Source organism: Drosophila sulfurigaster, chromosome 2L (assembly GCF_023558435.1).
Source record: "Drosophila sulfurigaster albostrigata strain 15112-1811.04 chromosome 2L, ASM2355843v2, whole genome shotgun sequence".
NCBI lineage: Eukaryota > Metazoa > Arthropoda > Insecta > Diptera > Drosophilidae > Drosophila > Drosophila sulfurigaster.
The window spans coordinates 28,616,533-28,628,377 of record NC_084881.1 but is presented as its reverse complement, the minus strand read 5'-3'; the positions used below and the strand labels follow the sequence as shown (position 1 = coordinate 28,628,377).

At 37.3% G+C, this 11,845-nt stretch overlaps 2 protein-coding genes across 4 annotated transcripts; both read left to right on the top strand.

Annotated features, from left to right (window-relative positions):
- The first annotated feature begins 1,199 nt into the window (after positions 1 to 1,199).
- Positions 1,200 to 9,234, top strand: LOC133839571 (serine palmitoyltransferase 2). Its single transcript, XM_062271188.1, has 4 exons — positions 1,200 to 1,600; positions 6,870 to 7,973; positions 8,040 to 8,302; positions 8,370 to 9,234. Exons 1-4 carry the CDS (start codon positions 1,334 to 1,336, stop codon positions 8,584 to 8,586), a joined length of 1,851 nt encoding a protein of 616 aa, XP_062127172.1. The 5' UTR covers positions 1,200 to 1,333; the 3' UTR covers positions 8,587 to 9,234.
- A 105-nt stretch (positions 9,235 to 9,339) lies between these two features.
- Positions 9,340 to 9,985, top strand: LOC133839579 (uncharacterized). Of its 3 annotated transcripts, none has more exons than XM_062271205.1 (3): positions 9,340 to 9,552; positions 9,609 to 9,737; positions 9,787 to 9,985. In XM_062271205.1, exons 1-3 carry the CDS (start codon positions 9,340 to 9,342, stop codon positions 9,868 to 9,870), a joined length of 426 nt encoding a protein of 141 aa, XP_062127189.1. In that variant the 3' UTR covers positions 9,871 to 9,985. The 3 variants fall into 3 exon arrangements, with proteins under 3 accessions (XP_062127189.1, XP_062127197.1, XP_062127182.1); XM_062271213.1 differs by having other exon boundaries at positions 9,804 to 9,982; XM_062271198.1 differs by having other exon boundaries at positions 9,609 to 9,750; positions 9,804 to 9,943.
- Positions 9,986 to 11,845: the final 1,860 nt, after the last annotated feature.

Below are 11,845 nucleotides of genomic sequence, written 5' to 3'. Positions count from 1 at the left end.
TTGATCGTTAGAGATTTATCGCTTCTTTGGCGATAATTTCAACTTAATTACAATTGAATTGCAGCAATTGAATGTGTCGCGTCTTTTTTATTGCTATTTTTTTATTATATGTTATTCCTAGATTTGTCTTCTAGCTTCGCATTTACGTCTTTTGTGGTTGCTGTTGTTGTTTACGTTAAGCAAATTCGACGCATAATTCGCAGCAAAGCGAATGTTGAGTTCAATGTTTTGTTTTCAAAATGTATTTTGTCTACAAAATCCTTGAAGTGAGTCAATAGTCTTTCACACCCACTCCACAAGCTATAGCTTCAGGCTCATTTACAAATTGCTCAAATTCTTCCGCAAAAGGAAAACAAAACAAAAACCAAACCAACAAGAATCTAATGAAATTTCGTTTTCTTTTCTTGAATGTTTTGTTGATCTCACAGACGCTTCAGATTATTCCGATTTAGCGCGGGCTATAGGCCTATTATTCTTTTGTGGAGTCAAGTCAAGTCAAGTCAAATCGAGTCAAGTCTCGAGTCTCGAATCTCAAGTCAACGCACTTTGCGGGGCCTCATGAATTTTACTACGATTGCCGCTTTGCCGCTTTACGCACATTTTTCTTGTTGCGTTGCCGCATTCGGATTGATATGAAGATTTGTTTGAATCGCATGCAGATTTATTCATGCGACGAGTTGGAAATTTTACATTCGAAAAGGATTTTTCAAATTGAATTTCAAATTTAAATTGAACCGCGTTAGGCAGTCTAAAGCAGTTTCACTGCTTACGATGAACTGCTTGTTTGTGTACCTTGCTTCAGAGTTTACTGCTTGCCAACATGATGCACTGCTTAAAATAAACTGCTTCGGTTGCATGCAGTGCCATGTGTATTTAGCATATTTAAATTATTATTGCTTTAATAGCAATCGATTTTGTAATAAACATATTAAATTAAATTAATACACTGCTATAACTCTTTGATTGATGAAGCAGCTCTACTGAATTTGAATATTCACCCACTCTCTGTTAATGCAACTATTGCCAACTGCGTGTTTCTGGCGTTGCCAACTGCTGTTGGGCTAACAGTTCCAGTTGGATTCCAATGCAATAACATTTTTTTGCGTTAACAGTCGATTGTATCGATCTATCGGCTGGCACGATGTCAGCTGTGTAAACAATTCACCACACGCCCTCTAATGGTGCGTATTCCACCATTGAAAATTACTCTTCGGTTTGACGCGCTTGTGAACGGTTTTGTGCGGGGCCAGCGCAAAAATAAAAAGTATTATTCGCGGTGTGTAGTGTGTGTGTGAGTGTAGTGAATAAATAAATTAGTGAAAATTCGTTGGAAATGGGCAACTTGGACGACGACAGTGCCGGCTTTGAGCAGAGTTACGTCCACAGCAACGGGAACGGCAGCGTAAAATCAAGCACTCCAATTAGCAATGGACACATTCCGAATCATACGACATTCGTGGAGCAGCGGCAGAAAAGTGATGAGCAGCAGCAACAAAATGGTGAGGAAACAGAGGAGCAACTGCTGCGACTAAAGGAACTCAAGTTTTCGGCACCGGCGTACACTGAAATTCGCACACGTTCTGGAGGCCTTAATTTCAAGGTGAGTCCCAAAAAAAAAAAACACACACACACATACACACTCTAGAACACATATCCAAGGCGAGGCAGCACGAACACGAAGAAGAAGCAGCAGAAGATTTTGCTCTTGCTTTTTATGCTTTTGCTGCTGCTTCTTCTTCTTCGCCTCGTGCCGGTGCTTCATTGATTTTGTATGTGTGTGTGTGTGTGCAAAGAGTTGCGCGTATGATTAAGCAGGCGAGCAGCGGGCATATGTGTGAAGAGAGCGACGCGCCAAAAACGAAAAGAAGAGAGTACAAATGTTTGTTTGTGTTTGTGTGTGTGTAGTCAGCTGCTGTGTTTAATGCGTTTTTCAAGGGGAGTCGAGCGAGATGGGCTATATAAGTGGCGCCCTCTTGCACTCGCCTATTTTTCTAGGTCACTTTTTCTCAGCTGTTCGTTCTGCAGACTGCAGTCTGCAGTGTTTGCCTTCCCCACTCCACTTCACTTTACACTTTCGTTTCTCTCTTTCGGTCGCTTCGCTCTTGTGTTTGTTTTGGTTGCCCCGGCAACTACAATTGGGACATGTGTCCTCTGGCCTCTGTTTGTTTATGCTGCTGTTACAGCGCCCTCTGTGCTACACTCACCTGCACTTAAGTGACCGTACACACCCTGTAACCCATCTCATATCTACATTTAGGCTATCGTCAGACCACCACTCACACACACACACACAAACACACTCGCCCACTCATAGCACATTTCTTATCAGCTAATACTCAACACAATACACAAGAATTTTACGTAAAGCTTTTGGAGAATGCGGTTCGCGTGGTTTAACACTGCTTCTTCTTCTTCTTCCTGTTGAGGTGAATCATTTGCCCCTCACAAATGCTTTTTGATTACTCTACATATTATTTTTGGGTGCGTTCTTTTTTGTTTTACTTTTTCCAAAGAGATAATTTTCGGACTTTGCAAAGGCGTTGATTTTCTTATCGAACATTTCTGCAGCAGAGATAAACTTGATTTCAAATCATATTTTAATTGATTTTTCATTCGAAGAAGCAAAGACAATTTTAAGCTAATAAGCTTACACAGTACATTTCTGCTTTATAATAGGGGAGAAGTATTACTGAGTGCATTTCAATTACAAGTATAGATATTTTATATATTGAAACAAAGTGTAGTTTAATGCAAATTACATTTTCAAATTCTATTTTGATTTATGCAATTATTAAATGTGCAATTAAATTGATATGCAATTATCGCCATTATACAGTACAAACTATGATTATAATAATATAATATAATAGTATGTTAAGTAGTATTATGTCTATCTTAATTGAACAGAGAGACTTTCAAAGATTTGTTTCAATGGGAATTTTTATTAGTCACTTGTAATAAACATTTCACTAGTATCAAGAAAATCCCAGTCATGTTGATAATATTTAATCGATTCATTGTGACATTATCAGTATTGTGAACACTGATACCAAAATTGCATAATTTAAACCTAGAAGATAACAGAGATTAACTTACAACCTTCTTAAAAGCAAGAAAAACAATCGTAGAATATATTAGAGATATAAATTAAAAATTTCAATTTAAAAGTTCCATTTTTAAAGATAAGGGTTCCTATTTTCAAATAGAAATTATATTAAAAACTTGTATAAAAAATGTGTAATACAGTTGTATATTTAAATAACAACTTTTTCAAAGGGAAACCCCTTAAGTACTTTATATACCAAGTTTCATTATTTTAACTCCAAGTTTACGCGAGTTATATGATATCAGAGAATCAGTTTTCAGTAGTGTCGGGTTAATTTTTTATTTGTGTTGTCGCAGTTGGGGTTAAACTCAGTTAATTGAGTAACAAAAGTAGTTAACTTTCCCTTCACAGCTCTGATAGAGTCATGTCTGTTTATTATCTGATAGCTCAAATACTGAATACGAACTATTTAGCCCCACGCTCAAATTATAAATCATTATCTATGCTCGTTGTACTCGGCTGCTTTACAAGCATTTGTTGTGTGTCGTGTACTCGATTTATTTATTTATCAGTTCTCTTGCTCAGCCATAAAACTGTGAACTGTGTGCGGGGCAGTGTATCTATATAATCGGATATAGTTGAGTTCACTTTCCAGTACATTAGTATTTTTGCAGCAATTGCGTGCAAAATTCGGAGTCGTCGTTGCGTTTCTGATATTATAAACAAGTTGGGAGTCGCGACGATAATAAACACGACATATTGTGAGCTCTCTCCATTGTTATATAATTTAGCTTTTTATATATCGAGCAACCCCGAGAGTCCCGCGAACAAAAGTAATAACAATAAACATCACAAAAAAACTGCCCAGTTAATGAAAGAGAGTGAGAAATGTTCCTAAGTTAGATTATTCATTATAGCTTTCGATATCCGCCCCGACATTTGCCTATCTTTTGATTAATTAATAAGTTTACGCACCAATAAACAAGTGTGGCATGCTACACTTTTGCTTTTTTACTACAGTTAGAGGCAGGTTCTACTTATATGGCTTCCATAAAATGCACAAAGCGAAGAGAGAAACACAGTTGATAAAGAGCGTTTACTCTCTTTTGCATGACTTCACTGTACGCTTTGAAGATTGAAATTTTGTTGTATTCTGGTAGTTAAATGTTAATTGGCTGATTGACCACACAACAACAGTTCTCGTTGAGGTTTTTATACCTGATACCTATTGTATAGAAAGGTATTATAACTTTGACTGACAATTTAGTATATTTTGTACTCTTTGGTATATTTCGAAAATACTACTTAAGTCGACAATTTAGTATATTTTTGACTATATTGTATATTCTGAAAGTATTACTATATAGTACAATTTTAGTATTTTTTTCGGTATTATAACTTTAGCTGACAATTTGGTATATTTTGCACTCTATGGTAGATTTCGAAAATTGGCAATTTAGTATATTTTGCAATCTATGGTATACATTCAAAGTATATTGTATATATATTTAGTATATATAGTATATTTTTAGTATTTTTGCGTTATTATAAATTTGACTGACAGTTTGGAATATTTTGTAAGTACTAGTATATAGTATAATTTCAGTATTTCTGAGATATAACTTTGGCTACAAATTCAGTATATTTTGAACTTAATGGTATTCTGCAAAATTACTATATATCACATTTAGTATTTTTGCGGTATATAAATTCCGTATATTTTGAACAGTATCACATTCTTTTGCTTTTATTCACAATGGGTAGAGGGTATCTCACAGTCGATCACACTCGATTGTAGATTTCTTGTTTTTTACTGATACTGTGAAACAACAATATTGGATGCAGGTCAGGTGTTGATTACCCAAAGGTCTTTGACTATAGCACCTATAGAGATCGCAATATTCTCATTCCTATTCGATGCGCTGTGATTCTTCACAAAAATATAATTGCCCTTTGACTGAGAGAAAGATCTTTATTCCCAGTTGTCAATTAGCTGGAAGCACTTTCAATTTGTTTGCCCATCGATTTGCTTAGCTAACACCTTAGCAATTATATTTTAAGAGGCTTCAATATAATACTTCCACCAATAATCAACTCTTAAAAACTTTAAACGCCTTCATAAAAAATAAAAGCTTTAAGCAGTTGTTTCACCGGTTTTTTCGAGTTTTAAAAGTTTGTTATAATACTGCAATTGGATTCAACTGAAATTTGATCGTCATAACCTTTATTCACTTCGATATCATCAATATTATCTTCATTATAAACCCGTTCAAATGGATAGCAGATAAAACATCTTTAAATTCAAGAAATTAGTAACACAAAATCATCGATAATATTTTATTAATTGTGCTACTTTCAATAGGAAAACATGTTTCTATTTTATGACTTTTATTGCCTATACAAATCGAGTATGTTATGTTAGGTTCGTCCTCCTCTTCAACTAAATTATTATGCCTAATATTATATTAAGAATCAAAGTGAAATTTTCGTGTAACCATTATCAAAGCAAATTTGCTATTGCAAGGAACAAATTTATAAGATAAAAGTCTCCTCTTCAAACATCATCGATATTCATCACATAAATCATCTGGATTTCTGAAAAAAAAAAATAAATTCATCAAAAGTATCTCTATAATCATCTTTAAATTCATCCAACATTCAAAATCATCATATCAAAACTAATACAACTTTCATTGGAACTCATCTAAAATCATCCACAAGCTGCATCAACAATTCTTTAATTTCTTTCGATATTCAATCTTTATACAATTCATCACTTCATCACCAGTGTTTACTAAACTACCTTTCAAAGCCATTTGGAATTCATCTGTCAAAATCAAAGAATTTGCAGTTCTCTACCACAAACCAATCTCCATCAAAAATCATTAAACTAAAATAGACCATCAAACATTCTTCAAGCCCTTTCCGACATCTAATTGGAACTCATCTGAAATCACCCTCAAGCTTCGTCAAAAGTTTCTCAACCTGTTTAAGAATTAAATCTTCAAAATATCGTCAATTACATAAAACCATTTAAAATTCATTTGAAATAGTGCCAAATTAAGTTGAAAGTTTTCTATCATCATAAACATCATCTACAACTATTCGGAACTCATCTGAAATCCTCAACAAAGTTTCTTCTCTATCATCAATCTAATCTCCATTAAAAATCCTTCAAACAACACTACTTATCAACACTCTTCAAACCGTCATTGGCAGCTAATTGGAACTCATATCATCCAGAAGCTCGAACATAAGTTTGCGATCTGTTTTAAAATCAATTCTCCTCAAAAATCGTCAGTAAAATGAAACCATTTAAAATTCATCTATGAACTCATACAAAATGAAGTTGCAAGCTTTAAGTTCTCAATCATCAAACATTACATTTTAAATTTGCTATCAACACTGTCACAATCATCATCTACAACTATTCGGAACTCATCTGAAATCCTCACTAAAACTTTTGTATCATCAATCTAATCTGCATCAAAAATCAACTGGAATCACGCTCAAGCAGGTGGCTAAAACAGCTGTTTTAAAGTTTCCCTCCGCTTATCTGAATACAATCACTCTATGGCCACCCATTCATTCCCAGTCCAGATGTTAAACATGCGGCCTGGTCGAGATCGCAGCATAGATTAATCAGACTGTCGCCGGCTGATAACGAGGCATTAATTTCAAGTGCGTTGCGATAAGCCAACTTCCCCTGAGTTGTGTGCGTTTGTGTGTTTGCTTTGCTGTGTCTGCTGCCCATCGAGAGTCCCCCCCCCCCCATCAATCATACATGAAAAGCTGTTGCTAATGTGTCGAACTTTACCCACAGAATGCAGAGGAGGGCAGCTACCATCCGGCGAATGGACACGTGGAGAAGAGCGGCAAGCGGAGCGACAAGTTCAAGCCCAGCCAAGCGGATGGCATTCTCTCTGCGGAGCAGGAACATTACCAGAAGACCTCCTTCGAGGATGTGCCACTTCACACCGCCTGCCTGACCTATCTCGGTTTCTATCTACTCATGATCCTCGGCTACATCAACCAGCTGCTCTTTGTGCCCAAGGTGGCCACCGAAAAGGCGCGCGATGGTTACGTCACGCTCTACGATGCCTTCGAGAGCTTCTACTCCCGCTACGTGTATCGGAGAGTGAGGGATTGCTGGAATCGTCCCATTTGCAGCGTCCCTGGCGACGAGTTGGTACTCAAGGATCGCGTGACTGACGATTATGGCTGGAGTTTTCGATTCACGGGCACCGAGACGCGTTGCTTGAACTTGGGTTCCTACAACTATCTCGGTTTTGCCTCTGCCACGGGACGTTGTGCCGACGAATCGGAGCAACGTGCTCGGGAGAAAGGTTTGGCCTATTGCAGCTCACGCTGTGAACTCGGCAACACGCAGCTGCACATCGATCTGGAACGCTTGACGGCGAGATATTGTGGCGTCGAGGATGCCATTGTCTTTGGCATGGGATTCGCCACGAATGCTTTGAATCTACCCGCTTTGCTTGGTCCCAAATGTCTTGTGGTGAGCGATGAGAAGAATCACGCTTCGATTATCCTCGGACTGCGTTTGTCGGGAGCAACAACAAAAGTGTTTAAGCACAACAGCATGAAGGATCTGGAGCGTGTGCTGCGCAACGGAGTTTGCTATGGCAATCCCAAAGATGGGGGCAAACCCTACAAGAAGATCCTCATTTGCGTTGAGGGCATTTTCAGCATGGAAGGTTCGATTGTCCGACTCCCCGAGATCATTGCGCTGAAGAAGAAGTACAAGGCGTATTTGTACCTGGACGAAGCGCACAGCGTTGGCTCGATGGGTCCCAACGGACGTGGAGTTGTTGACTACTTCAAGGCGGATCCCAAGGATGTGGACATACTAATGGGCACGTTCACCAAGAGCTTTGGCAGCGCCGGTGGCTACATAGCTGGCAGCAAGGTAAAGGAAATGTTTATTACAAATGTAAAGTCAGGATTGTATCAAGTGTTCCTCTACTCCGTATAGAAACTGATTGACTATCTGCGTGCCAATAGCCACGCCCACTGCTACGCTGGCTCCATTTCGCCGCCCATTGTGCAACAGATCTACACTTCGATGAGCATCATCATGGGCGAGGATGGCACCAACACCGGACGCAACAAGATCCAGCAGCTGGCCAGGAATACACGCTATTTCCGTCGACGTCTCGCCCAAATTGGCGTCATCACCTACGGCCATGAGGATTCGCCTGTGGTGCCCATGTTGGTCTATCTCTTCTCGAAGATTGGGTGAGCTAGCTGACTGAGAGATTTCCTTAAAAGTTTCCTAATCTAATCTTGTGTGTAATCTTCTCAGTGCCGTCATTCGCACGCTGACCACGCGTCACATTGCCGTTGTGGGCGCTGGTTTCCCGGCCACGCCCATCATGGAGGGACGCATTCGCTTCTGTTTGTCGGCCGCACACACCAAGGAGCAACTAGACTATGCGCTGGACGTCATCGACGATGTGAGCGAGAACCTCGGCCTCAAGTATTCCCGCAAACCGCGCGATCCCAATCCCATTGAGTACTAAACTCTTTCGGTTCTTCATTTCATCATAAAACACACATTAAAAACAACACACACACAACAAAGAAACAGAACTAGAACTTTAATGAAACGTTAATGTTATAAAACTATGGATTCAATAGATACATATATAAACACTTTATTTATATATATAGAGAAACTGAAAAAGCTTTTTGTTGTACGCAATTGTTGACTAATAATCCCCAAGGGAATCTGCCTAAATAGATGAAATAGAATCGAAGCCGCACAACAACATGCAAAGCTACTACTAAATAATGAAATATGAATAATATTATGGTTAATAATTTTGTGTATTTAGCATTTAACACATTTTGCGTAGTTGTTATTTTGTAATTTGTAATGTGTAATGTCTGTTCAAATGTCTTCTTCTGAGTTTTAAGTTCACACTCAAAGAGAAAGAGAGAGAAGGAAAGTGCTGTTGTGCAAGCAGTGCAGCCAAGCAGTAGAAAGCAGCACACAATTCATTCGCATTGCAACCTCGCTTCTTTAAGCTCGCCAGTCCAAAACAACTACAGCAACAACTAATAATAATAATTATAAAATGAAACAACTGTTAACGCCTATCTATGACTCTGTAGTAGAGTGTAGACACACGATACTTTACTGTGTATTAAACATAGATATACATATACATATATATTTTATTTTTCTATCCAGAATAAAACGTACATTTTTTGGGCTTTATAATAACAATAGAAGAACTCGAATCTAGTTGCCTCTTTGAATACTGAGCAAAATGTTCTATCTACAAAATTTTCTATTCATCTTTTCACTACGTTTTGGCTGTCGTCTCATTGCTTATACCGAGATTTGTGCCTATGGCTATGGCGTCTATTATATGTTTCGTGAATTTGGTTTTATTGAGCTCATGGAATCGATGATTATCATCTCCTTGGGCACCTCCTGCATTCTGGCCATATTGATGCTAGTCTCCACGCTGCAGGAACATGTGAGTTTCCGTTTCCGTCAAGTCCCCAATTTGTGTCGTTACAACATTCTCTTTAGGAATCAACTGGCATTATTTTCACGTATCTCATGTGGGGCATTTTCACGACCATTTTCCTGGCCATCTTTTACATTCTGAGCTATACGAATCGCAAAATGGAATCGATACCGCTGTTTGTGGCACTCTTGGTGGGCACAACAAGTGAGTGGCAATTGTTGTTGTGTGATTTCTGATTAGTTTCCTTCTCCTTGCAGTTATCAAGTGTTATGCTTTGTTAGTTGTGTTGTCGTTTATGCACATGCTCGTTTCCTCCGACAGTGATGATTCCTCCTAAGATTAAATAAGATATATTTTGTAAAACATACATTTATTTATTGCATATTTGTACATAAAAGTTGGAAAATAAAATTCCAATTTCATTTCAAATTTAACGTCAACTCGAGCAGTTTGAACTGTAATAATTTTGTATTACAGTTGACAGACAGTGCTCTTGTGCAAGCAGTACAACCAAGCAGTGCGTAAAGTCAGAGGTGTACTGCTTGACTTACGCGGCACATTTGAAAATATTCAAGTTGCTTTTGTTCAATGGAAATTGCAGCTGCCTTGCGATTTTTATTGAGATTCGCTTGCAGCATTGACTTAAACAATTTTCTAATTAACAGTAACTCAGTCTGGCACTTTTGGCCACATAAATACCAAATGCAATTGTCATGGATTTAAGGATTTACATTCCAATTGGTAGTTGTAGTCTGGCAATTACTTTCAATTTTATGGCTCATGCAGTATTGATGCTGTTGTTGTTGTTTTAGTTGTGCTGAAATTCGACTAACATTGCAGAGATGGGGGGGAAGTGAAGTATGCGTTAAGACTTGCATTTAAAAATCGATTTTAAAGCATTTTCTTTGCACATTCCATAGTCAAAATGGAATATGACAATGCATACAACATGTGTACAATCAAGTGTATGAGTGTGTGTGTGTGTGTTCTATGGGCTGCTGGGCGTGGTGTGAGTAATTGACTACGTGCGTATAAACTTTCTGCTGGCATTTTACCCGAGCTTCACAACAAGTGCAACAGCAAAAGCAACAACAACAGCAACAGCATCAAATACAACCTCAACTGGCCTTGAGTGTGAGTAAGTGTATGTTAGTGTGTGTATGTGTGTGAGCTATCATAAATATGCACTATGCTGGCCATTTGTCATGGCTTTTTGCCCAGCCAGAAAAGTAGTTGATGCTGCGATGCGATGCGCTGCATCAAAAATGCTGCTCAAGGCTCAAAAACGTGATCAGGAGCGTCGTTTAATAGAGATTGATAAGGATAAGCAGCAACAGAAATAGCAAAGGCAACAGAAACAGCAACAGCAACAAAAACAACAACAACTTTTGAAGGCAGCTGGAATCAGATATAAGGTTAATGCATAAACGTATCACTCAAACGGCAGACATTCTAATAACTTGACAGCTTTTAATGCGCTGTAATTGTGCAACTAAAGGGTATGATGTGCTAGTGAAAGTGTAGGTAACAAACTAAGAAATAGTGATAATAGTATGCAATTTATGACACAATCCATCTGGTATATTCTGGTATATTATGTGGTATATTTTTAGTCTAGTACTAAATAAATATACCAAATATAGAATTTGATACCACATAATGTACTAGTTATTACGAAATATACCACAAAAATACTAACAAAATATACCCAATATAGAATTTGGTAAAAAGTTGTAAGTTGTAAAAATAAAATAATTGGTAAAGATGTCTCAAGGTTTTACGAAATATACCGCAAAAATACTAAAAAAAAATATACCAAAAATAGAATTTGGTATATATATAGAATTTGGTATATATTTTTTTTAGTATATTTGCGGTATAACAGTATGCAATTTATGACACAATCCATCTGTTATATTCTGGTATGTCATGTGGCATATTTTTAGTCTAGTATTAAATAAAATATACACAAAACTATAGAATTTGGTATAATTTGTAGTATATTTGTGGTATATTTCATACTAACTTGAGACATCTTTACCATTTACTTTATTTTTACAACTTTAAAGGAATTTTGCCAATTTTAACATCAAATTTGTCATCAATTTGGTTTATTTTCATATATTTTTTTAAATTTCCAAAGAGTTACTTTTCTAAATTCTTTAAACTTACAAAAATTAAATCCTACTTATTGTGCTTACACTTAAATCTTGTCTAAATTTAACATTCACTTCCAAAGAAGATTGTATTTTGTCTGTAATACCTTTTAAATAGAGTGCCTAACTATTGTAGTTAGCGT

Bases quoted from the DNA above. Each gene is read 5' to 3' on its own strand.
- LOC133839579 (XM_062271198.1), top strand. From the start codon at position 9,340: ATGTTCTATCTACAAAATTTTCTATTCATCTTTTCACTACGTTTTGGC. The intron at 9,553-9,608 runs GTGAGTTTCCGT...CATTCTCTTTAG, and splicing joins TCTCCACGCTGCAGGAACAT to GAATCAACTGGCATTATTTT. The intron at 9,751-9,803 runs GTGAGTGGCAAT...TTCTCCTTGCAG, and splicing joins ACTCTTGGTGGGCACAACAA to TTATCAAGTGTTATGCTTTG.
- LOC133839571 (XM_062271188.1), top strand. From the start codon at position 1,334: ATGGGCAACTTGGACGACGACAGTGCCGGCTTTGAGCAGAGTTACGTC. The intron at 7,974-8,039 runs GTAAAGGAAATG...TACTCCGTATAG, and splicing joins GCTACATAGCTGGCAGCAAG to AAACTGATTGACTATCTGCG. The intron at 8,303-8,369 runs GTGAGCTAGCTG...TAATCTTCTCAG, and splicing joins TATCTCTTCTCGAAGATTGG to TGCCGTCATTCGCACGCTGA.